Source organism: Apodemus sylvaticus, chromosome 3 (assembly GCF_947179515.1).
Source record: "Apodemus sylvaticus chromosome 3, mApoSyl1.1, whole genome shotgun sequence".
Classification (NCBI taxonomy): domain Eukaryota; kingdom Metazoa; phylum Chordata; class Mammalia; order Rodentia; family Muridae; genus Apodemus; species Apodemus sylvaticus.
Window position 1 is genome coordinate 10,493,093 of NC_067474.1, and position 27,817 is coordinate 10,520,909.

Sequence of the window (27,817 nt, forward strand, 5' to 3'; positions counted from 1 at the left end):
TGAACCTGAAATGACCCTATCAAGGGAACTTGGCTGAACTCAGGTAGAAATATGGGGAAAGGTTATGCTCCCCCCACTCCCCCACCCCCGCCCCAGTAGTGGAGGATGCTGGAGACTTCACAAGTATGAGTGACTGGAGTAAAGCCACTGTAGCCCACTGTCTTCTTAAATAGCGCCAGTGCACAGCACAAAGTCTGTGTCTTGTCTTCACACCCCCAGAGCGAGGGCAAGACAAACCCACAATGTGGGGTTTCTGGGTAAGTAGAAGCCTGTGGCTGCTCAGACAATTCAGAGCCAGTTCCTTCACTAAAACCATGGGAAATTTCCATCAGGAAATGGCTTGCTCTGGGGTGTCTTGATTAGGATCCCCTCCCCCATTACAGTCTAGAGAGAGGAGAAAAACCAAGGCTCGTTCTAAAGTCGAGACTTGCTGCTTCTCAAAGTGTGGCTGAGGGGCCTCCATGTGAGCCCTCACCTTGAAACACCTCATAAATGCAGAATTTTCCACTTCAGCAGAACCCCTCTTCAGAATGAATCAGTGATTTGTAGGCACTATGAGGAGCTGGTCGCTGTGTGCATCAGCACTCAAGCCCCAGTGTCACCTGTCTCTACCCACACCCTTCAACACTGGGCTCACAGACCTGCACCCTGAGGATTGACCTTGGAGAGTCCTCAGGCCTTCCCAGGAGTTCTTCCATTCACTGAACCACCTCCCCAGCCACTGGGGGAGCTTGTTCAATGACAGATGCCATCCTTCTGGATTCTGACTGAAATGTTCAGCTTCCCTAAATGATTCCAAATGTGCAACCAAGGTCATAAAGCCCTGGGAGGCTTCCCAGTCCTTCAAGAAACTGTTCAACAGCCACAGATCTGGATACTGCTGGAGCAGAAGGAATACAGAGAGCTCCCAGCAGGCTAGCAGAGCCTCTGTTTGCCCACATATAGTTTACAAGCCAGAATGAGGCCAGCCTCTCACATCCAGGTGCCTAAGCCTCCTCTTTCACACGTAAAGTTCCCTTCACTGTGGGCTTCAATCTGGGAAACCTGTGTATGAATCCGTTGTGGCAGAACAAATCATGAAGCCTGGAATGTCTCTGCCAGCTTGTTGGACTCATCTCCTGCATGCTGTTGGCAATTAAGATAAGGACCCTATGCTATCAAGGTAGCAGAGGAATACAGGTTATACAAAAGACTTAGCAATCTCTAACAGGCAAACAGACAAACCAAAACCAGAGAAGGGTTCCCCACAGGCTATAGCACCCTGCAAAGCCCGCCTGTGAGTCAGCTCAGGGAGGCCCAGCCCCTTCAGGAGAGCCTGATTTAGGATCAGCCAGACTTCCAGGCTGGGCTGGGCTGCATTTCCTCACAAGATCCAGTCTTAATAGCAACTCCCCAGCTGCCTAAAGTGTCACATTTTGCTCATTCCCAAGCCTTCTCCCCCACCCCTTTCCCAGACAACTTGCTGGTGAGCAGGGGGTGTTGTAAGCCACCTCCAGCTTCTTTCTTTGGTGACTGCTGTTAAGCAACTTTCAACTCCTCTCTTTGCGGTATGAAGTTCCTCCTCGGGAAGCCCAGGAGCCACGCGGCTGCTTTTCTGACTGTTTGCTGGCTCCTTTTGAAGATTCTGCAACTGGGGCACTGCCACTCTTACAACAATCGCTATGCTGGGTAAGTGGAGGCAACTTCTTGTCCTGCAAGGATGTGACTTGTGAGGGGTGTTGTTAGCCCCCATGTGCATCACCATGTTGTTGTTGTTGTTGTTGTTTGTGGTTTCTGTATGACTCCGAGGGCTTCATAGTCCCCTCTGTAAAATGCATAACAGCATCCAGTATAGGTTCAGTTGTCTGAGAAATGCGGTAAGCAAGAGGCTGGCTACTTACTACACTGTTCAGTGTGTCCCAGCCCCAGCTGTGGCCTCAAAGTTCAATGGGAAAATGTCCCTGGGGTGCTGTGGCCAGGATCTGCAGCATTTGCTTTGGTTGATGTTCAGCATAAAGAATACTGCTGTACCACGTGAAATCTCAAAATTAGTGTCCTTTAGAATGTTACACTCGCTTCAGCAGTGGGATAAAATTCACCATTGACTTACTTAAAAACTGAATATGATTTTTTAAAAAAAAATGTTAGTTCAGAGTGATTGTTAGGGATTTTAGATCTGGGCAGTTCAAATAATTCCACATAAAATAAGCAGAATAGAAGTAGACAACTGAAGACATGCTGGTATTTTTAAGAATCAAAAAAAAGCAGAAGAAAACAGTTTTCTCCTCTATAGGTTAGCAGACTCTGCGATGGCAATCTCAGGGAGGCTCGGAGCTGGGACTAAAGAAGTGTACTACTGTGCATGTTCTTATTATCCTGAAGGCTTGCTGTGGTACAGACAGCATGGGCTTGCCTCGGATTTGCAGAGTGCTGTTCTGTGAATCTGGAAATTATAGAATGCCTGCATTTTAGAGAGGAGGCTTAACTAAATCCTCTAGTTCAGTTGCTTAAAACCAAGGACAAGTGACATCACCATGCCAGTTATCTCCAGTGAAAAAAAAAATTAGCATCCCCCAAAAAAGTTGCTCATTTTAGGAATCCTATGTGGAGCTTGTGAGAGTCTGGAAACAGAATTGTGTTTCCCTTTCTCTCCCCAGGGAACTGGGCACTGCTTTTATTTAGTAATCTTCCAAATACAGGATTTAGAGGAAGACATTCCCAAACATAATTTTAATTGGGAAAGGCACAGGATCAAGAGGGTTTGGTAAAATAGAGGTGAGAATATAACCTTGAAATTTTCCACCTATGTGTTTTTTTTTTCTTGAAGAACAGAAAGACATTTACATCCAAGAGGTTCTTTCTAGTCTCCTGCACAGCAAAGCCTCACTTTATATCCTGTAATTTGTCATGTGCCACACAACACTCCTTAGAGATGTAAGCAAAGAATGCTTAACGGCTGACTTGCAGCCTAAGGCTGTGGAGGAGTTAATCGGACCTTTCTGCTGACGTCAGACCAGACGATGAACATATATCATCAGTTTAGATATGCTGCTCCACTCAGCTGTGGCCCTGGACATAATTACTTCAGTCTGTGGCACTCATTAGTAATAAGTTATCAGGACTGCTTCAGCTGAGCAGGTGTGCATCCTTTCCCAAGCTCCACTGGGTAGAGGAGAAATAAAGCCAGCAACAACTTTTCTATTAGAATTTTTAAGAAATGGTACGACTTCTTGGGGAGATCATTCTGCCTCCTCTCTTGCTGTGTGCTGAAGGTAGTAATCACCATTTCTTTTAGCCTGCAACATAATAAGATAGTCTCAAATGTATAAATTACCAGATGTCCGAAAGCTGGAAGGACAAAAAAATGAGATGAAAACTGAGAAGCTGAAGACTCTCTCACTACCCGTCCATCACAATAGAAGCCTAAGGCCTCTTGAAAATCAGAACTGTTCTGGGTGTTTGCTCCATTGAAAATGGAGAACTTTAACGCACCTTCAAGATACAGAAAGTCGCTCGTTCTCTTGTTAGCAAGGACACATGCTTTTCTGACTTGGGGGTGTTTTGCTTTGTTTGCTTAGGAACCACTCGGTGCATATTTAGCTCTTTAGGGATCAAGAATCTGGTAGGAAAACAGGGTAAAACATGAATGTTACCTTTGTCTTTGCTGCTGCCTGTTTAGCATGACTGTAAGCTGCCTTGTTGTTATCCCTTCATAGGTTGTGTTGATTTTCTTGTTAATAATTATGGGATAATTTTATCCCTTGCATTATGAAAAAGATATTTGGCAGGCCTTGCCCAAATGCATTACTATGTGATTGTCATCTGCAGACCCCTGAGCATGAATAAAAATTAGAATATTCAGGAAAAACAACATGCCCCTTCAGAGCAGCTAATAAGCAGCAGGTCCTCTCTATACACACAATAACATCTGAATAGAGCCAATGTGTAATAGAGGCTTCCTTGAAGTATCTTAGGAAATCAGTTTAAAAATGAGTTCAAGGAACTACAGATCTTTAGGGAAATCTGAACACAAAGACTGAGACCTTTTTGGATAACTCTATCAAATCACACATCAACAAGGGAGATTTAAAAAGACAGAAGAGAACAAAGCAAGGCCAACAATTTGACTTCCAATAATATTGCTCTGCCACTGCTCAGCTAGGGGAGGGCTGCAGGAGCTAACAATGCCACGCCAGACATTTCCGTCAAAGAGCACTCAGTAAACAAGACTCCCACACAGGCAAACGCCACTCTGTCTTCTCTTCTTTCCCCTCATCTTGTTTTCATAGGAGGATCTAGTTATTTACTATACCACGTGATTATAATAGACAAATAAAGATTTGTACCATAGGAAGTTTTGTGTGTGTGTGTGTGTGTGTGTGTGTGTGGTCAAGAAGCAGAGAGAGATGAACACTGGTATGCTCACTTGCTTGTTCTGATTCCGTCTCGGATACTAGCCTACGGAGGCCCCCTGCACACATTCACAGTAGGTCCTCCTTCCTCAGTTAAAATTTTCTGAAAACACCATGACAAGTATACATACAGGCATAGTCTGGGTAACGCTGGTTCAGAGATAACTTACCTAAAGTCTCTGCAAGGATGTGTTTGGGGTTCTCACACAGCTTTGCCTAATTCCTCAAACTGTACCATGTGCCCCAACACTCATTTTGAAAAAAAGTAGTCTTTTTATTCTGTTTTGGAAAGGACATGATCATTTCAACAATAAAGGAAAGGCTTAGCTTATAAAGGTGAAGTTGGAAGTTCAATCTCAATTACCTTTTCTCAGGGGTGAGGGTATCACCAGTGGTCAGTCATTGCTTGGAGAGCAGGTGGAGCCCATAGGACATGGGAAGTAGATAAAGGGGAGACTTTAGATGCTTTGAAGATGAGGAAAAGTAGGACTGGAAGTATCTGTGGACAAGGTTCTTCATCCTCGTAAGTATTATCTCAATGCTCATTGTGTGCCAAGAGCATCAACCAACCGTGAATGCCCTAGAAAAGTTTCCAGTTTGTGAACAGACTGGCCCCCGACGCAGAAGCTATCAGGGTATCAGTGCTGCCTAGGATAAGCAGGCTCTGATGAGGACTGTGCTCGTTGTACCAACACAGACGGCTAGACATCTTTTCTCAGGCTGAGCATATCGTGATATCCCAGATGCTGGATCTCCACCATCACCCACCCATACTGCCTGTGGAGACTTGCATACACTGTCTTTCAGTCTGCTTTCTGAGGTACAGGTCCCTTGTGCATGCAGTTTCTTCTGCTCCTCTTTTCTTTTCTGGAGGAAGCAGCTGTGGCGATGGTGCCTTTTCCTACATGGTTCTCCATATAGTATCGACTGCTCATAGCCGCTGGTATATGCTGGTGGTCAGTACTGAAACCCTACCCACACCTCAACTAGTGCAGATCTGTCCACAGTGTTATGGCTATCTGTGGAAACATGATAAGGAATTCCAGGAAGAAAGAAAGACTTTTTAAAGGGTTGTTCCTCAAATTCCTGTGAGGCCTGGAATTAGGGTGTGGTCTGTAGTCCATCAAAGAGAAACCAATAGAAAGCAGAGTAGCTCAGGAGCGTAGACCCGCCCCAGGGACATGCAGTATGCTTTGCCCCTCCCTTCTCCTCTGTCTCTCAATAGTAGTCTCAAATCCTTTTGAATTTCTTTGAATGCTCTGATATTTAGAAACAGGCTTTAGTGTAGGATGTCAGGAATTGGAGAGTTTCTTCTATGTTGGTGGTTAAAAAGTCTTTATACTGAAAAGGCTCAAGTCCCTCCTTCTCTAGGACTGGCCAGTGTTGCCATAACAGTCCCATTGGTACCTAGCATTCTGACATATTCATTGGCAATGCCTTCTTTCTGTCGGAGAAGAGTCCCCTTGGACAGTAGCTCATGCATTTCATACTTTTGTTCTTATATCATTGACTTTAATGGGGCTACCTGCATTGCTTTAACTATCTTATTTTATTTTCAAAATTCAAATTAGTTCCTAATTATCCCATTCCTGTGAAAGGCACTTCATTTGTTCCCTTTTCTCCCTGAGACAGGCTGTCAGTTACCTCCAGAGCCTCAATCTGGGGTAATCTCCTCCCTACAGATTTGTCTCTAGTCCTTTCTCGTATTAATGATCTTACTAACATAGCATGTTGTTATTCTTTTGCTCAAAGGCCAGCTTTGGATCTCTAGTGCTGCCTTTGTCAAATGTGATTTCTCTGCCTTGTTTTCAAGGCACCTGAAACTGGACTGCCTTTGTTTCACTCTTGCTCAGAGCCCCACCTCTAATTAGAGAAGTAGAGTTGTAGCACTGCATGCTTCTAGTCACTGAGGCAGGCCAACTTGAAAGCATAAGGCAAGCTCATAAATGATGAGAATTGTGCTAGCTGTCTGGGTTGTTATAGAGCACATGTGATGATGTCGTTGCAAGGTTGGGTTTGAACCATTCCCCCCACAAGGCAGTGTTCACTTGGTCTCCAGTGCCTTCTGGAAGTTCCTTGTGCTCTCTCTGTCTTAATTATGGTTTCCATTGCTGTGAAGAGACACCATGACCAAGGCAACTCTTCTAAAGGAAAACATCTCATTGGGACTAGTTTATAGTTTCAGAAGTTTAGTTTATTGTCATCATGGTGGGAAGCATAGCAGAAAGCAAGCAGACTTGGTGCTGGAGACTGAATTAGGAGTTCTACATCTTGATCTTCAGGCAGCTAAAGGAGACCATGTGTCATACTGGGCATAGCTTGAGTATATATGAGACCTCAAAACCTGCTTACACAGTAACATACTTCCTCCAACAAGGCCACACCTGCTAATAGTGCTACTCCCTGAGACAAACATTCAAACACATGAGACTATGGGGGCCATAACTATTCAAACCACCATATTCTTCATCTATTATTGGTCGAGTACTTTTAGTTTTCCTTATGTGCTGGCTCAAAGCAGAGCCCCAAAGAACTGATTATCAACACATAGAGCAAAATCTTTCCTCCCTGCAGTGTGTTGTGCATTAGGGTCTTCTGCTTTGCTTGCTAAAGATGTACAAGATTTCAGCTCTCTAATTCTTTGAACCAGGAGTTTGTTGTGACCCCTACAGGGGTAGCATATCATATATTTACATCATGATTCATATCAGAAGTAAAATGTATAGTTTTGACATAGAAATGAAATAATTTTATGGTTGGGGTCGCCACAAGATGAGATCACAGCATTTGGAAGGTTGAGAACTGCTCTGAACTGAACTTTTTATCTCTCTCTCTCTCTCTCTCTCTCTCTCTCTCTCTCTCTCTCTCTCTCTCTCTTCCCTTCCTCCTTCCCTCCTTCCTCCCTTTCTCCCTCTTTCCCTCCCTCTCCCCCACCACCCCACTCACCCAGCTAGTGGAAAGAGGAATGTTTCTACTACCCAGAAGCTACTTTCTTCTTAGAGCTTGTTTGATCTGATATTGATCCTTTATTTTATGGTACTAAGACATCTTCTGGGTGACAGCAGGAAGCATAGTCACTTCCATCTCTTGAAAATACAACAGAAGTGTGAATGTCTCATCACTTTACAGCTTAGCTTGTCCTGGCCATGATGCACCAATGTTTCAGTCTTATACGAATTACAAGCAGAGAACTTGGAATTGCAGCAAAGAAAATATAAGTTCTCTTGGTGACTTGTTTTTTAGAGTCTTCATTATGATCAGTCAGTAGGTAACTAGTTTACTGGGATAGAACTGGCTTTGCCAAGTCTATGTCATTTCATCCTGCCAGAGGCCTCTGGGTTTTTTTTTAATGGTTATATAGATTACACAAGAGAAAGTTCCAGGAGCATGTTCTGCTTAATGTCATTAATTCTCTAAAATTTCCAAAGAACAAATTTGTCTGAAATTATTCCATTCCAGCGGAAAAACATGACAAAGCAAACTTTAACAAAATCACCATCTTTGCTCCTTTTTTCAATGTTTTGAAAATAATGTTTTCTTTAAGTCTCTCTATTAGTGTATTATTGGATTGCTTTGCTTTTGTTTGTTTATTGCCATAGCAAAGAACCCTTGCCTCGAATAGTCTAAATAAATTCATTTTGTAGACATATAAAAATCCAGAACAGCTATGGCTGGTTGGCAGTGTCAGTGATCCAGACCCCTATGGTCCTGCAGCTTTGAGCTGATCCACACCCAACTCAGAAATATGGTCCAGGAAGGGATCTTTTTATCTATCTATCTGTCTGTCTGTCTGTCTGTCTATCTATTCATTTTGCATCCCATTATCAGTCATCCCTCTCCTCCTCACATGAATCCTCCCCCACACCCCTTCCCCTTTTCCTATGAGAAGGAAACATCCAGATATTACCTCCCAACCCTCCAACTCCCTAACCCCCACCCCTCCTCATTATTCTGTTTCTTTAGGTCTCTGGATTATAGTGTGGCAAACAAATGTTTAATGTCCATAGTCATCAGGGAAATACAAATCAAAATGATTCTGAGATTTTGCCTTACACCCATCAAAATGGCTAAGATCAAAAACTCAAGTGACAGCACATGCTAGCAAGGATGTGGAGCCAGGGGCACACTCCTCTTTTGTGGTGGGCATGCAAACTGGTACAGCCACCCTTGAAATAAATTTGACAGTTTCTCAGAAAAAATGGGAATAGTTCTACCTCAAGACCCAGCTCTACCTCTCCTGAGTATATACCCAAAAGATGTTCCATCATCCCACAAGGACATTTGCTCCACTATATTTTAGGGACATTATTTGTAATAGCCAGAAACTAAAGACAACCTAGATGTTTCTCAATGGTTAAAGAAAATGTGGTTCATTTACACAATAGAATACTACTCAGCTATTAAAAAGGAGGACATCATGAATTTTGCAGGTGAAATGGGTAGAACTAGAAAATATCCTGAGTGAGGTAACCCAAACCCAAAGAAACATGCATGGTATGTACTCACTTATAAGTGGATGCAGGAAGGAAGCTGTTTTGTCAGTCTAGCTAACAGGAAAATGGAAAGGAAAAACTAAGGTCCAGACATTTAACCTGTCCTCCCTATGGTAGAATTGGGCAGATGGTTTAGGTATAAGGGATATTGTACAGTATTGTCATTAGCTGAAGGCCAGCTCTGGAGGCACTTGCTGAGGGACACTTGCAGGTTTGCAGAAGTCCCACAGACACCAGTGACCACAGCCCATTCTCTTTTCAACTTGGTTCTCCAGATGCCAAGATTCACTTTGAAGTGATTGAAAATATATTGTTTTTATTTTGCAAATGCTCTTTCCAAGTCATCGACTGCCAGAACTAAAGGAGACAGGAAAAAAATAAAACAAAAAATAAACAAACAGTAGCCCAGTCCCTCTCTTTAATACCTGAGACCGTAGACTCCATGAAGATAAAAGGATTTGTAGAACTAAGTAGGGTTAGGACTACAACCTCTCTCACGGTTGCAACTGTGGCACTGGGTGACTCAAAGTCATCTCAACCTTCCCTACTTCCTTGAATTGCTGGGGATAAAGCCATATGAAGTGGCAAAGGTGAAGAGTCTTTAAAGAGGGAATATTTCATTTCTATAAATATTTGTGAACTGTCTGTCTGTTGCTAGACTCAGACCAGACTGATGAAAGAGCAGCTCATGTACACTTCAGAGTGAATAACTCGAGCAGGTAAACAAGGAGTTTCAACCTAGACTCCTGTTTCCATGGAGAAAATTCTTCCTGGAAGGTAAGTGCATCAGAGGGTCATCTAATCCAGACTGAAGGATGGAGGGAAGGTCAGAGTTGGCTTCTCAGCTGTGAGAAGTTCCTTGAAGGACAAACAGAAATTTGAGGAGATTCTAATGTGTAATTATGCTGCTTTTCCTTTTAAATAGTTGGTACGAAAAGGGCACAGCCTCGTCTCTCAGGAAAGAAAAACAAAGCCAACCAGTTGAAATTTGAGGAAGGCTTTCCAGGCCCAGAGGATACTTTATTTCAAAGAGCTCCAAGAGAGCTTGGCAAGGTCTAGATAATCAGAGCAGTTTTGCTTCTTTCTCTGAGACCAAGACATAAGTTAAGGCTGCAGATGCATGCGAAGGAGTGACATATTCTGTGATCCATCACACACAATTCTAGTCTCACATAATGTGATTGAATACTAATATATTTTCAACAGGGGATGCAGACAAATTTTTAAAAGAAAGTTCTCTCTGGAATCCCTGAGAAGAGAAGACATACAAGCTGATGGCTGTGCACAAGGCAACTAAGGCAGTAATGATTCTAACGTGAGGCCGCTGCAGTGGCAAAGAGGAAAGAGGGAACGAGTTGAAGGACCAGTCAGGTGGTAGAACTGATCAATTAAGCAATAAAATGGATAATAAATGGGAAATGGTTCACATTTAAGATCAAATAAGTAGACAAAATTTTTTACTGAGAAAACAGAAATGATACGTAAACAATTTCTAAACATCTGGTCGAACACCCAGCAAGTGTGTGTTGACGTGAAAACAGAGCTGAGAACCAGGGAACCGTTAGAGGAGACTAACAGAAAGGTCCCACAAGTAAGAAACAGAAAAATGATAGTTAGATGAATGTTGAGTGGTAACAGAGAGGTCAGCACAGCCAAATACCATGCAAAGCTGGGAGAGCCCTGCAGAAGAGGGAAGAAGAAGGATTGTAGAAGCCAGAGCAGTCCAGAACAAAACACAACCCACTGAATCAACTAAGCAGGGCTCATAGGGACTCACAGAGACTGAAGCAACAATCCAGAGTCAGCCTGGGTCTGGCCTGGTCTTCTGCATTCAGGCTGTTTGCCTAGCTTGGAGTTCTTGTGGGACTCCTGACAGTGGGAGACGGGTGTCCTGATACATTTGCCTATGCCTAGGACCCCTTGCCTCCTCCTCCTCCTCCTCCTCCTCCTCCTCCTCCTCCTCCTCCTCCTCCTCCTCCTCCTCTTCCTCCTCCTCCTCCTCTTGGGTTGACTAGTCTAGCTTTGAGATGTCTGATTTTCTTTCTCTCTCTCTCTTTTTTTTTTCATTTTTAAAGGTAAACTGAGGAGGAGGGAATCTGGGTGGTAGTGGAGGTGGAGGGAGTCTGGAGGTAGGGGAAACTGGTCAGGATAGAAAGTATGTAAAGAATACATTTTTAAAAAACTAAAAAATGGTGAGAGGTCAGTTTCCTCAGTTATTTCCAGGCGGTACTAGTGGTTTCCACAAAGGAAATCATGTGTGATGTCATCAAAGATACCTTTGGTCAAATGGCTGAAAAAACAAGGCAAATTAAAGACTGAACAGAATATGAAAAATTATCATTGTGAACAATAATTTCTTATGGCTTATTTATCCCTGAAGGTAAGATGGCCAGAGGAGTGAGGGGTCCAAACCTCAAGCCTGAAAGAAACCTTTGCTATTTGGCTTTTAATTTAAGGGAGGAATGGGGTCTGTTCTTGTATCACATAAAGAAGAGTGAGAAGCTGTAGATAAAGAGGTCAAGTGACTAAGAGACCTGAAGAAATGAGCAAGATTTTAGGTTCTGGATGTTCCTGAGGGAAATGACTTGACTCCTTCAGAAGGCTCACCACTGAGGGTAAAGATAATAGATACTGCACAATAGAACCATGACTCCAGTCCATGAATTTCTTCTGAATAGTTTCATGTAACTTCATGTGACAAGTAACATTACCCATAAGCTATCACTCTGCTTATAGCATACGTGTGTATCACAGGACAATGATGTGTGTTTAAATACATCCACATGATGTTACAATGTATGTCAAATAAAATGAATGTTGATAGCCTCCCAGTCCCTACCTATCCTCTACCTCTCTTTTCTCTGGGTTTGGAAGACTTTCCAGCCTATGTCTGGCTGCTTTCTCCATCAGGCTAGTAGAGCCAGGAAGAGAAAAGAAAAGTTAGAGTATTTCTTCCCCGCATCTTGTTTCTGGCTTTGTTTGATTCTGTGGTTTGATAGTAGCTGGGTCTTAGATGACCATCTCTTGCTGGCACTTACCTGCCATAGTCCATCTTTCTCTGGCTCCTAGGGTATAATGCTGCTATTCCTCAGATCTAGGGACCAGTCATGTTTGGGTGCTTTAGCATCCCTGGATGGTCTACTCCTATCCTGCTTCCATCAGTCCTCATGTTATTAAATGACCTTAATTGAACCATCAGAGCATAATTTCTCTCTTCTGGGGAAACACCTGGAATTGAAAGTACCCAGGTACACGTGTGACACAGACACACAGACACACACACACACACCGAATTTTTTCTATAGCAGTTTCTGGGGCTCTGAAATGAGAAAAACATCAAGACAAAATGAAACAAACCAACAAAGCCAAAAACATAATAGCAATGCCAGATGTGAAAGGAGGTGACAACTACTAGTTTCTATTTGTCTCTCACTGGAAGAAATGGCATAGCCCTTTGTAAATCAACATGCAATACATGGTACAATATTCGATGGTTATGTTAATAACTAATTGGAAAGGCATGACTTTCATGCGGGCGCATCTAGTTATAAAATTGACTGTTTTTACCCACACTTCTGAGGGATTAAGCTAAAAACTGTGAACACCTTGGTTTCTTCTTAGGAAGAGCTGGGAATACCTTCTTCTTGTCCATCTCCCAACATCCCATCCCCAACCCTGGATCCTTCCACACACTGACTGCTGATCACACAGTGGCCATCATGCCTTAGCTCATGTGGGGTTAGGATCTTTAGTATGTCTGCCATTTCTACCCCCTGAGAGCTATGTTTTAGTTAAGCTGGTATTGGAAGGATAAAGAGAGGGAGAGGGGACTGGCGAAAGGGGTGTGACACATATGAGCAAGTGATCAAAGGAAAATGCCCAGTCATTAGGACAGCACATGTCCTCCTTGGCTTGCCCCTCCCATTGTTTTCTCAACACGCCCACCTAGAACCTAAGGTATTTCACTCTTAGGCTACCACCTGCTAAAGAAAAGACATTCAGGGTGCTACCCATCTAACACCAAATAAGAACTTGGTTTGTTTTTTGCATATATAGACTCTTCAACATTTTGAATGCATGATCTCATTGACCAAAATTTAATTCCCCCAACTTGCCTTTCAGAGTTCCTGTATTTTATCATACTAATTCATAAATGAGATAAATCTCTGCTAAGTTCCTTTTATGGTTTTACAGATTTGTAAAATGTGGCATTCTCCTATCCAGCATGACGGTATGGGATGTCTAATGTGATAACAGCACATATGGTGTCAAAATCACTAAACATCCTGGAGGTTGGAGGCCTTTGAGATCTGCCAGGATAGCTGGTTGTTTAGAGCTGATGGAATATTTTCTTATCTGCAAGCCTCAAAACAGTTATTGTACTGAGAATAAGATGATGTAGAGAACCCATTTCTCCTATGTTTTCCAACCTCTGTGAAAGACGAAGAGATGACAATAAGTAATTACTAGAAAATCAATATAATACCAAAATAAAACACACACACATATAAACGTACACACATACAAACACACATATACACATACACACATGCATACACACAAACACACACACACATACATACATACATACACATATACACATACACACATATACCCAAAAAAACACACATACACACACACACAAACACACACACACACACACCTGAACATTTTTGTTCATTGTACTTTTTACCTAAAATAAAAAATAGTTTTCCTTTGCCTGTAAAAGCTTGGCTTTCTGAGATAGTGTATTATCAACCTACTCACTCTAAATATCTCCAGTTACTTGCACCTTTCCCAGTATCTTACCTTTCTATATTAGTTAATTTTCTTGTTGCTATAACAAAATACCTGACAATGGCAACTTAAGGAACAAAAAGGTTTATTTTGGCTCAGAGTCTGAGGTTACACACCTTCTGGCTGAGAAAGCATAGAAGCAGGGGTTGAGAAGCTGCCACACTGTATCCCCAGTCAGAAGTCAAAGGTGGGTGGTTGGGCTGCACTGTTCTTTTCCTTTTAAGTCTTTCTATTCAGCCTAAAATCACAGCCCATGGGAGAGTGCCAGGACATTCAAGGGGCTCTTTCTCCCGCAGCTAAACCTCTGGAAATGTCCCCTGATATGCTGGGAGCCATGTTTCCTAAATAGATTTAGATGTAGGCAAGTAAGTTGACAATGGAAATTAACTTTTCTTGTCATTTCTGATCCAAAACGTTTTACTAATAAATGGAAAGAAGGGAGGGAGATGGGAAGGGGAACAGAGAGGGAACACAGAAGGGAAGGGAGATAGGGAGGGAAACAGGAAGGGTACACTTATAAATAAGGAGTGAACATGTCAGTGTGTTAGGTCACTGTGTACTCTTGACTGACAAGAGTAAGGCAGTGACATCTTTCCCGCGTCCCCGCACTTCCGTCCCTCTTGCTATGATCCATAAAGGTGCTTTATCTCTTCTCTTCCTTCCAAGGCAGCTCTCATCCCTTCTATCATCACTACTGATAGGCAACCTGCACATAACAGGCTGATTTAAAGCCAAGGAAGCCCAGAAGTTAGATGCTAAAGAGCCCTGCTTCAGGTACTCCTGAATAAAGCAGAATCTCTTGGGGGATTTACATTCTAAAAGGATGATTGAAAATTAATAAGCCATGGTGTTGAGCTCTGATAAGGGCTATGGAGAGAGATAAAGTGCAGAAGGGGCATAAAGAATGTCACAAGAGCTGGTAGGAGGCCAACCAGGAGTGATATGGCTAAAGACAGAATTTTCTAGGCATAAGAAGGTGCCAGGGTGGGAGCCTTTGTAGCATGACCTTGAACAGCAAGCAGCATCACCGGGAACTTGTTAGAAATAGAAGTTCCCAGTCTGGAAAACTTCTCTCCAGCAAGGAATGCAGGGAGTGGTGCCCAGCAGCCTGTACTTAAACACCTCAGGTTGTGAGTAAGCTAAGGTGTGAGAAGCACTGGAGAGAAGCAGAAGCAGGGGCCGTGGGGATCGAGGCAGGGCCTCGGTCTAGGGGAGCTGTATAACACTCATCTGTAGTTGCTGCTGCTATTCACTAGATGACCATCTGTTTCTCTTTGATCTGTGTGCACTTCCCAGATCCACACATGGCCTCTTCGTCTGTGTTGTTTTCTTTTCAGCACACTTTGGTCATCCCTCAACCATCTACACCTGTCTACCATTTGTGATCCAGTTCAAACACTTCATCCTTAGTCAGCTAAGACTGTGATGTCCCCAGTCAGCTATGATTACTCCTACCTAAAAGCTACAGCATCTTCTCTATCCTGTACACCACTGTACTACCCAGGATCTAGTAGTCACTGGGTGGTTGTGATGTACATTCTGTTAGGTCAGAAGGAAGTGGAGCCTTAGATGCTGTCTCTTCTTCTGTGTGTCTGTATCTTCACCACATCTGGGGAATATTTAACATGTTCAGTAAAACCCAGGATGGGTAGTGAAAGGGTGGGTGGGTGGGTGGATGTATGGATGGATGGGTGGGTGGATGGATGGGTAGGTGGATGGGTGGGTGGGTAGGTAGATGGAAGGATGGATGTATGGATGGATGAATGGATGGATGGATGGATGGATAGAAGGAAGGAAGGAAAGGACAGAGGAGGGAAAAGTGGTCATGAGACAGGGAAAGAAACAAGCTTAGAATCAAACTGTAGACACTGCCAGATGAACTTTGAAGTTGGGATGCAGGGAGAACTTGAAATCAATTCCCTTGATAGACTCAGAGGAATGTGGGAACCCCAGGGCTGATGCCCTCTCTGGCCATAGGTGTATTTACCCATCTCCCACCACTGAAATCTCTCTGCGGATTGTCTTTGAGGCCTTAAACTCTAATCCAGATTTGGTCTTCGGTATTTTGTTAAGTTTCTAGGCACCTAAGATTGTTTCGAAGAGCACTCCAATTCTGTAGGAGATCACTGAGGCAAAACCACTGCTCCCTAGGTGGTGCAAAAAAGTACCCACTGACCAGCGTGGGGGTTAGTTACTACCTTTGTTTCCTTAGGTTGGATTGGGTTCTTCTTATGTTTTTATTAGCACATATTAATTATACATAATAATGGTTTATTATGGAAATTCTAGACATGTATCTAATACATTTTAACTATGTTCATTTTCTGTTTTGACATTTTTGAGATAAAATTTTAGTGTTTAGCCAAAGCTCGTCTTTTATTCTCAGTCCTCCTGCTGCTACACATGGCGTTCCACCACTGTCCTTTACCAATTTAGAGAACTATACATTGTTTTACCATCTAAAGAATGTGTATAACTTCACCTGAAACTGTAGACTGCTGATCAGCCCATTCATTTTGAGGATCATGTTTTTTGCTCACTGCAAAACTAGTTCTCATTAACCATAAGTCTTTTTTTTTTAAGTCCTTTAGAAGTTTATTGTCTAGGTCCTATTCTTTATTTATTTTCCATTTCTTTAGATGCCCTGATTCAGGAAAACCAAAACTTGCTTGCAGGCCCATACTCAGCTCCCTAAGTCAGATCCCTCAATTAATTTCAGGTACCACAGAATTAAGATTGTGCCAAACATGCAGGCAGCTTCTTTAAAGTGAGCTTAGGATAAAACCCCAAAGAGCTATGAAAGAGAGGGCTGCACACAACTCATGCTAACTCCTCTCTGACTCATGCTAACTCCTCTCTGATGCTCAGCATGCTTCCAAAGAATCCTGAGCTACCCACTGTTCATAAAGCCAGTTGGCTCCGGAGGCAAAGGAGGGAAAAGGTGGAGGAGGGGAGGGACTGAAGGTTGGGTTGATGACCAATGGCCAGTGATTTAATGTCACACTTACATAACCAACACGTGACCATTTCAGCATGAGAGACTAGTGTATCCTAAGTGCAGAAACCCTCCATACCTGCTATCACCATTAAGTAGTTGACAGGCTGATGCAATATAAGCAGCAATTCCCAGCTCCTAGAACACATAGACCACCAACATTATTCATGTGCTTTATCTGGCTCTGAGCAGAGGATATGGAGATGTCTATTTAATAATTTGGCTAGGTCTTGTATGTCCATCTTTCTTGTCATTGACAATGAACGGCAAATGACTCTGTTCTCTCATAACTCTTTCAAAACTTCACTTAACTTCCTCCTGAGCTCTCAGAACGTTCCTCATAAGCATACATCACTTTGTATGGCAACCGTTTGTTTATTTTTCCAAACTATAGTACATTCTCTTTGAGAAAAGGGACCCCATCTCATTTTGCTCACATCCAATCTCTCTAAAGACTAGCAAATACCTGTTATTTTACTCTTCACTAGCATTGAGGAACATGAAATAAATTGCCAATACATGTGTTTTAAAATCTAAAATTACCACACTTTCAGACGTTTCAATAACACAGTTGTTAATTCTGAATAATGATCACATTTTCTCTGTAGAAAATTTTCCTAGCAGCTTTTTTTGTCATTAAACTAGATAAGATCTATCAACTTTACGAAACATACTGCTAGAGTTACTCAAGGTTAGATGTAAATGATTCTGGAAACTCTGCTAAAGATATAGATCGATTGAACGTCAGGACTTAATAGCCAAACTGAAGATTCTGCCCTTTTCACAAGTTCCCAGCTGTTTTCTGGCATGTGGTTAGAATCCATGAAGCATACAGGCACACTTTCAGACTGTGTGGGTTCATGTCCCCAGCTCTGCTACTAGCAATCAAGGTGACCTGGGAAGGAGTTCATCTCTCCATGCCTCAGTTTCTATATCTGTAATCTTGAACCATTACTAAGTTCATACATGCTAAGCGCTTAGAATAGGCAGAAGACTGACATGTATAAATTAACAAATATAAACTGTTTTCCATGTTAATATTATCTGGAAAATGCTTTACCAAGGGGATTATCTGAAAGGTGGGCAAATGTTTAGAGTGCAGAGAAAAAGGTTTACTACCAATTTATGGATTCTATCAGAACCTGAAATGTAACTTATTCTCAATAATAAGTCAAAGGTCAGTTGCAGTACATATAATGGAATCTACTGGACCCCCTGTAAATGCCTACAACTTTTAATGGCCAAGATATAAAACAGAGAGAAAATGAGCTATAGAATAGCATTAGCCATTCTGGCTTTACAATAATTTACTTTTGCATATGATGTCACTGGATCTGGCACAAAAGCCCCAAAATATTTTTTAATGGCCAGGTGATTTCATTGTAGATTTTGCTACCCCTATATTTTTTCTAATTTGCTAATTGTTCTGCATAAAGAATGAACAGTCTATACATTCAAAGAAAAATAATTTCAAGCATGTGTAAATTCTCAAAACAAAACAATCCAAAAAAGTCAAAGGTACATTTTTACCTTCTGGGTATCCTGTGCCAAGGCTGTCCTAGGAGCTTTGCAAATGAGAATTAGGAGTCAGTGTATTTAGTAATACAATATCCAGTGCCAAGGTAATGGCAGAAAAGGAAAACAAGTACAGCCTTTGCTATTCCTTAGTGCAAATGAGATCATTGGCCTTGCCAACAAAGTGTTAAATCACCAAAAGCAGCTGCCTCCATGGATGTCACTTAGACTCTGGGGACATATGGAAATGAGGGAGCAGGGCTCCTGGCCTTACAGCTCAAAGTGAAGCCAGAACAGGCCGCATCATGCTGGTACACATAGTTAAGGAGATAGTTTTCAAATGACAGTCGTCAGTGGTCTCAGTGTAATGGCACCATTAAATCTATATTTAGAGTTTTGTTTAGATGGGAGGGAAAGCATGTGAGACAGTACACAGAACATCCAACCCATTACACCTTTACATGCATTCTCCCAGAGCAGATAGTTTTCCCAGTCTGAGCTAACCTTCATTCATTTTAAGAAGAAATGCAGGAAAGGAAACATTCCAGAAGTTTCACGCACAATCTATTTCATTTTAAAATTGCAGTGATAGTGGTCATTAGAACACAGCACAGATCAAATGTCTTTTGATTTCAACAAAATGACTTGAGGATCACTTTCTTCCTGCTCTGTGGGAAGGATGGACAGGAGTCTATTGTTCCATGGTCTAATAAAGTGTCTCGTCTTAGTTTTCATCTTAATTACCACTTTCTCACTCTGGCTTGGTTTTGCATATGACCAGTGGCTATTTTATTCTAATTCAGCAGTCACAACCTGAAAACTATGAAGAAATCATCTAGGGATTAATTATAAACTTTTATTTCTTTGAGTTAAAGAATGTTGAAAAATATTTATTATATTTTTATAACTCTAGATAATCCATTGTCACCCAGAAAAAAGTGACCTCCAAAGTACAATAAACAAGAAAACATTATATGTGTATACTTTTTTCATCTCATCTTTACTTTACTTTTGTATGTTGTGGACCACTAAGCAATACATGGCTGGGCATGTTCACAAATTTCTATGACAGGGCTTTGAAAACAAAAAGAACGAAGCTGAGGAGGTGATTCAGCTAGCCCTTGTTTCTCAAGAATGATGATTTGAGTTTGTTCCCACCTAACAATCTGGGTGTGGTACAGTAATCTGGTGTGATGTGGTCATCTGGTGTGGTATGGCTGTCTGGTGTGGGGTAGTCATCTGGTATGGTGTGGTTGTCTGGTGTGGGGTGGTCATCTGGGTATTGCATGATAATCTGGGTGTGATGAGGTAATCTGGTGTGGTAATCTGGTGTGGTGTGGTCATCTGATAGTAGTGTGGTATGGTTATCTGGTAATAGTCTGGGTATGGTGTGCTCATCTGGTGTGGTGTGATAATGGATGTGGTGGTGTATACCTGTAATCCCAGCACAGGGGAGGTGGAAAAAAGTGGATCCCTCATGGATCATGCTCAGGTCCAGGAATCCTGGCTTACTCTGCAAACACCAGGTAAAAGTTATAAACACTGTCTCAAAAAACAATGTAAAGAGCAACTGAAGAAGACACCTGAGGCTGACCTCTGGGTTCTGCACATAGGCTATACATTATACACACACATATATACCCCAATTTATTAACATGTAAATACATAACCCAAAAAGATGATGATAATCCTCATGCTCCACTGAGTTAGCCAACAGCAGCATATAATGCCCCTATATTAATTTACCGTTTTTAATTGAGCCTCTGTACTTCCCAATGTGTCTATTTCAGGACTCCTAAAGCCGTGTTTTGTAGAATGGGGGCAGTAGAGAACAGGGGTAACAAGGAATTTGTATTTTTGCTTGTTTTAGTTTTCTGTCTTTTCCCCTTTGCTTTTTCTTAGCAATTGTTGAGAGAACCATGTAGTAGATATATTAATAATAAATAATCAAAAATTTTTATAAATAATCAAAATTTATCATAAATAACAATAAGGGTTGCTGTTATCCATCATTTTTCCTTTAACAAGTCAACATACACAATGTTAATGGTTATATAGCAAACTACCTTTATTTTCCTTCTTTGTGGAATTCCAATGTACTTTGTTTAAAAATATAAACAAATATCCCTCCTCCTCAAAACTATACAAATGTTCTAGATTTTTCATTTTAAATTATTTTTAAAAATTATTTTCCCTTTTGATATTTATGCTTATATAAAAACTTTGTGTGTGTGTGTGTGTGTGTGTGTGTGTGTGTGTGTGTGGTGTACATATGTGTATGATGTCATAAATTTCTTTTATCTAGAGAACTTTAAAGCAGAGAGCACTTACAGAAAAAAGATACTTATTTTCATCTCCACCTGACTCCCAGTGGAATGCTACTTTTTCCCACATATCAAACTAGCAGAACTAAAGATTGAAAATAGTCAGGGCTGGAGAAGGCATGGAAGAAGTTATAACTGCTCAGTATTTTAAGAAGCATGAAATTGTTATAAGTTTTTTATAAAGTTATCTATAATATCTGTTAAGATTTTTACAAGCCCTTACAGAGAAATCTCATTAGAAAATTACCTGTCTAAAAGAATCATTATGTGTGTGAAAATGGTTATTATAGTATTAAAATAGTGGGTTTTTAAATATTAAAACAAAATCTATCAATTAAGGATCAATTAGGGAAACTGTAATATGCCTATAATATAAAATATTATGAAGCTACTAATAAGGAATAGGCTATGGGAATATACTTACCTAAAAGAAAATGTATGATATAAATTTTAAAATAAAAAGAAAGGATTAAATACATATGACGTTGTTTTTAAAATGTGCTAACTTTTGCATTGTGCAGATGTTTCTTTGGAATCTTGTTTGTGTTTATTTTTGCTTTCTTTTTAGATCAAGGAGGAAATGGTGACAGTGATATTTTATAAGAATGCATTAATTTGTCCTTTCAGTATTAAGACGGTCTAATATATCTACATGACAAACTTAATAATAGCATGTAATTATTTATTTCCTAAGAACTAGACTAGAGAAGAGGAAATTTGAGTTATATATATATATATATTATATATATATATATTATATATATAATATATATATATTGGTTATGTTACTGTGTCCCAAGTATTTATTCTGACCTATTTTGAAGGAATTAAACAAATGAGCAAAAAATCTCAAATGCCCCAAATGTCCCTGAAATAAGGGCATCACATAACAAAATAAGTGTCTCTACAATGTTTACATTTCCTACATTGCTGGATCATAAGTTAATCTCATCTTCAGGACAATTGTTTTCTGGTTTGACAAAGATTCAGTCTGTGTTGCCATTCTTAGGAAATAGAAACCATAAGCCACCCTGAATCACAGCGGAGTTTATTTCACAAAACATGACCAAAACGAACAGAGCAGATCTCAAGGTTCACGCTTCCTCAGGGTCAGCAGCGTGGTGAATAAAGCAGTCCAGGCACACACCAAATGGCCTGGGCTGGTGCCAAGGCATTAGACCTCGCATTCCATTGCAGTGATTACTATACACCTAATGTAGAGACTATGGTTCAGGAATGGTTGGTGAGGTCTGTCAAGTAAGGTCAAGCTGCCTGCCAGAGACCACATAGGCAGGGGTGGCAAGGAGATCCTGGCACAGAAAAGTCAATCCCATTAATGCCTTCCCACATAGCTCTCAGAGCATGTAAGTCTTGAACATGTTTGAAAGACTAGGATTTGTTTTTGTTTTTTTATATTTTTGAAGCTATTGATCTATGATATGATATTTTTGTTACAGTAATGTACTGACCTTCCCCATTCATGTCCTCATGTAGGTTATATCATAGCCTGCAAACAGGATACATCCGCTTTACTTCAAAGGCATGATTTTTTAAAATCTCTGCATGTAAAGCTGGTAAACATTCATTATTTGCTTCATTCCCTCACGTCTTTTCTGATAAATGACTATGAGACTTCATTAGAAGTTAAAAGAAAAAAAAACTATCAACACCAAACCTTCCATATCTGAACCTCTTAAAGAATATTGCCACTAACAGAGAAAGTAAGACCAGATTGAAAGGGAACTTCAGAGAAAGCTGGAGATGGAGTGAACAGCATGTGTGGTATTTCTCTCTCCCTCTAAGGCAGCAAAGCCCCAGATGTCATACACCAGAGTCTGAGGGCACCATGTCACCTAATGGGCATGGCCAGCCCACATGCTCAGCTATACAAGGTCCTCGTGCTTATGAAAAGAAACCACTTGGCACTAATAACTCCATATGTTAGATTTATGATTTCTTTTTTTCAGCATGTATTTGATTTATTTAAACATTTGTAATGCTTGCCCTTGGTGCTATTAAAAGGGAATGTAGATGTTTGCTCAGCCTCTAATTCAGGAGTTTGTCACATAGTAGGTTGATTAGTAAATATTAATAAAGGGAGTTAGCTGGTGACTGTCAATGGGTAGTTGTCATAGGAAAGGCCAATTCAAGTTGCTCTTCCTTGAATGAAATATGTAATGCACACAGTGGCTTTTTTCTCTAGCAGAGACAGCCAAGAAACAACCAATGATGGTTTAAGGGCATCCAGAGCATAGCTATAATCATGTAGTGGCCATAAGTCAGAGAAACTAAACTAAGACCGTGGTTCATGTCTCATGACACAGAGCTGATGAAGGCCTATCAATTTCACCCATTCTCCTTTTCAAACTGTCTGTGTCCTGGACATCTGTGGGATTATCCACGTGCACAGGGCATGCCTCTGTGATCCTCCCTTTTGACTCCGTCACTGGACTCATCTTCCCTACATCCACCTGGTCTTTAGTTTGTCTCTCTGCAGCTGTAAGCCCTGGGCTCTGTCTGAGAGACCAATGGTTATCATGGCCCGGGCTGCTGCCTGTGATCTGATAACCCCTGTGCCGTCATTTCCAGCCCTGGCTCCTTCCTTAACTTCAGTCCCATATGTCCAGCTGCCTGCTGGACATCTCTATGTGGAGCCTGTATGCCAACTTTGCTAAAATAGTTTACCCCTTATCCTTCATATAACCTTTTCCTGCTGTTTCCCTATCCATATCCCATCTAAAGGAACCCAGTCACCTAGCATCCTTGCTGCCCTCATTTGTCTTGGCTTAGCAACTCAAGAGCTCTTTTCATATTCCCCTTCCTTGGTTCTCTCTCTGTCTCTCTGTCTCTGTCTCTCTCTCTCTCTCTCTCCCTCTCTCTCTCTCTGTCTCTCTCTCTGTCTCTGTCTCTCTGTCTCTGTCTCTCTCTCTGTCTCTCTGTCTCTCTGTCTCTGTCTCTCTGTCTCTGTCTCTCTATGTCTCTCTCTCTATCTCTGTCTCTCTCCCCCTTCCTCCCTTCCTTCCTCCCTCCCTCTCTCCCTCTCCTCATCTTGTGCCTCCATCACCATAATCCCTTGCTAATTTATTTGTCTGGGCTTTGGCTTTAGTTCATTATGCACATCAGTACCAGATTAGCCCTCCTAAAGTGCTGGACATTACACTCTTCCAACATGCAAATGTTTTAGAGGTCTGTGACATCTCAAAAAAACAAATCCAAAGTCATTTGCCAGATATCCAAGGTATTCAGCAAGCAGACTCTCTGCAACTCTTTCCTTTCCCATCTTAACTCTCCTGTTGTCATTGTTGTTTTCCACTTCAAAACACTAGAGATCACAGTGTTTGTCTTTTACAAGGAATCCAAAGAAATATTCAAAGACTATAAAGAAATAACAGCTGGTTGGGAGATAAAAATGCTAATGGCCCTGATCTGATCATTATGTATTATATACATGGATCAAATTATCACAAATTCCCCCATAAATAGTAAAGTTTTGCATGCTAGTTAAAAGTTTCAAGCCAGCAGTGATGGTGCATACCTTTAATCCCAGCACTTGGGAGGCAGAGGCAGGTGGATTTCTGAGTTCAAGGCCAGCCTGGTCTACGGAGTGAGTTCCAGGACAGCCAGGGTTACAGAGAAACCCTGTCTTGAAAAACAAAAACAAAAAACAAAAACAAAAGTTTCAAAAAGCAAATGCCTGTCCAGTTAGTGTATACTATGACATGCTCATACCCAATGCCTGTCCAGTTAGTGTATACCATGACATGCTCATACCCAATGCCTGTCCAGTTAGTGTATACCATGACATGCTCATACCCAATGCCTGTCCAGTTAGTGTATACCATGACATGCTCATACCCGTTCGCTTCGTCCACACCCACTCAGGACGCAGCCCTTCATTCTGCCCTCCTCTCTGAATTGTTCCTACTCTCCTGCTTCTCCTTCTACAGCTCCATCTCTGTTGAAGGCTAAACATGCCCATAAGGCATCCCTCTCCTACAACAGCCTTCCTTGCCCAATTCTTCATCCTTAGCCCTAAGTGTGAAGATCATGTTTTCAGTTACATTATGTGTCTTTCATGGGACTTCATAAACAGTAAATGCCCAAAAAAGATTTATTGTTTTGATTAGACTTAGAGATAATCCTGTTGTCTTCATGATTTTCTTTCCAACTTACCAACAATTAAAATAGGAAAGAAGGATGACGGCCATACACTGCTTCCTCCCTTCACCTCTCCCTAAGCATGATAGGTGAGTGACCTGAACCCCCAACTATTTATATTTGGATAATTAACGTCTCTACAAAGGAAACTTGGGGATAGAGAAAGATAATCAGTGTTCATAATGATGTAAAAAGTAGACACATAGCAAGATTTCTGACTTTGCAATCTCATAAGATGCCTTTTAATAAACTGTGACAGACACAAATGTGTATATCTGTATGTGTGTGTATATATGTGTGTGTATGTATGTATGTATGTATGTATGTATGTATGTATGTGTGTGTATCACTCACCACATTGGGCCCTAAACCCCAGTCTCACATCCAGGTGAATGAGCCAACAGGCAGGCTTAGCAAGTATTCCTCAGATTTGGCAAATTTGGTTCTTCTAAGTAATATCTAGAAGAATATGTTTCGAATTCCTTTTTCAGTACAATAATTTCTTTAAGTTCCAAACATCAAAGAAAAACATAATTATGCTTTAAAGCCTTTACATAAGTTTCTGCATAGGTACATAAATAGAATTATGCCAAGCAGACATAATTTGGATTTAAATAATTTTATTTAATTGAAAGGTCTTTAAAAGGTTGTTAAGGATTTTAGAAAATGGTAGGCCTGGGCTCCTTTAAGACTGCTAGACGTCTCCCACACTTTCATGCATATTGTCTTATCCTCAAACACAAACACAACAATCACGTGCCTCTTATAAAAGAATAAAATGCTTCAAAAGTATCACATTAGAAATTAAAGCTTCCTATCATTCCACCCCCAAAAGGTCTCCATTGTTTTCCACGTAGTGCGTCTTGATGCTTTAAAAACTTAATTATGTTGGGTTGACATAATTGGAATGCACCTCCTCAGAAGACAAGACTAGAATGAACACCGCCATGTTCCCGCCTTTCAGTGTAATGAGTTCAACCACCAAGGAGCTCATCTCCTAAAACCAGCTTCTACAAACAGTCCTCTAACCAGGTCTATATCAATGCCTCCAAAGGACCATACGCCTGCTGAAGTCTTCGGGGAGCCAGCTGTCCCCATGCTTCCAGATCTCCTGACCATCAGGACATGGTCACCTCACTCCCAGCTCTTCTCAGTGGTGACAGTGTGTTGTCACCACTAACTGCCTCTGGGTTGAAAGGACACTCTGTAGTGCATGTACCCTCTAGGTTGGCTGCCTATCATAAAGAAATTTGGGGGTATCTCCAAGTTAGTCTAGAAAACTCCAGGAAAGATTCTGGGGGTTAACTTATTGGTAGAGCATTATTTGCTTAGCATGTATAAGGCGTGTACTACATATCCCTCAAAATAATTCCATCTTCGATTTTTTATCACATCCTTACTAATATAATATTTACAAAGTTCACAGGTGTCTTTAAAGTGGTCATTATTTAGCCTGCCACAATGATGAACTACCATTGCTTAATATATATCCAACCCAACATAATTAAGTTCTTAACGTGTCAAGTTGCACCACCACATAGATAACAATGGACACCTTTGGGGAGTGGGGTAATGGGGAACTTTCACTTTAATGTAATATAATATAATGTAATATAATGTAATGTAATGTAATATTTTTGAAACATTTTACATGTGATTGTTACATTTGTGTTTGGGGGTAAAACAATAAGCACAAAAGTGGAAGAGACTTCTATCAGTCTTAAAGAAGGCAACAGTGCCCAGCCGGGCGGGTCTCTCTGCTCTGTATTCCACGGCACTAATTCCCACTCTCCCTTTCATCCAGCTCAGCTGCTCCCCTTCACTCATCTGTGTAATTGCGAATGAAAACACACATCATGCAATCACATCCAACTTCGATTTATTTAGCTTTATTTATTCTGCAGTCCCCTCTGTTTGCAGAATTTCCTTCTTCAAACGCTAGAGAAGTTTCCAGAAGGAAAGAGGCAAGGATAACAGATATTTTTCTTTTCTGACCTGGTCTCTGACATCTTGTCTACTTTATTGCTAAATTTCTTCTCCCTCTCAGCAATAGCAGCATTATCCCACTAGTATCCAAAACATGTGTTTCTTACCCTCTGTGGAGGTTTGTCTTGGCTATGTATCACTGGGTCACTTTCTTGGCTGAGACCTCTGCATGCAGGTGTTGGCTTTTTCAGGTATTGTGGTGAGCAAGCTGGGAAAATGTCCCATCCCTCCAAAAGTGCTTCCTCTTTTTACCCCACTGTATCGCTAGAGTCCAATCACCAGGGCAAAACATGTACCCTTCCTAGGAATTAATCATCTGTTCTCTTTCTTTAGCATCCATTTCTTTATAAAGCTTTTAAAGGTCTAAAGATTCCATATGTCAGATAAGAAAAAACAGATGTTTGAAATTGGACAGGAATGGTATTTCTGACTAGAGGAGACAGCATTACCACAGAGTATAAGTTCATAAACTGTAAACTATTGTGTCATGCCTCTCTGTCTACGCCAGTAAAGGTGTTTGTAGTTACATGGCAGAGGACATTTTCCATTGTTTTGGTGAAATGGCCAAGTTTTTACATGTATATGTAATCAGGCATTTAATTAAGTCAGCTTGGCTTGGCTTGCTCCTAACAGTGCACTTACTGTTCTGTGTAACTATGGAAATAAACACAGCTGGTATGGGATGTGGCTGGAGTACTCTAGAAAAGTGGGAAATGGAAATCTTTTACAATTTTCCAATAAAATCTTCCTTGGGAGCTGGGGAATAGGACAGTGGCAACATTCTTGCTGCACAAGTATGAAAACCTGAGTTCAGATCCCCAGCCCCATCCTCAAACCAGATGTGCCTGTGGTTTCAGTGTTGGGAGGCAGAAGCAGGCAGATCTCAAGGGCTTGCTAGCCGGGTAAGGGTGCTCTGGACAGCTAGTCTATATGAAACTACAAGTTACAGGTTTAGTAAAAAATAAGATGAAACTCAAAGTTGACCTCTGGCTTCTACACAGGCAAACATACTTACATACCAAACACACAAAACACAAAAAACTCACCCAACACACACACACGTACAACACACACACACACACACACACACTCCTTCCTATTATTCACAGTGTATGGAATAACTAGTTTTCCATGAGAACAGAAGCCATAGTAGATTAG

The 27,817-nt window shown here is 41.2% G+C and overlaps 1 protein-coding gene across 1 annotated transcript in view; it reads left to right on the forward strand.

The window, feature by feature from the left end:
* The first annotated feature begins 1,549 nt into the window (after positions 1-1,549).
* Positions 1,550-27,817, forward strand: part of Cpa6 (carboxypeptidase A6) — a 367,765-nt gene continuing 341,497 nt past the window's right edge. The window contains exon 1 of the mRNA XM_052175957.1: positions 1,550-1,668. Within this exon, the coding sequence (XP_052031917.1) occupies positions 1,550-1,668 (119 nt within the window). The remainder of the gene's footprint in view (positions 1,669-27,817) is intronic.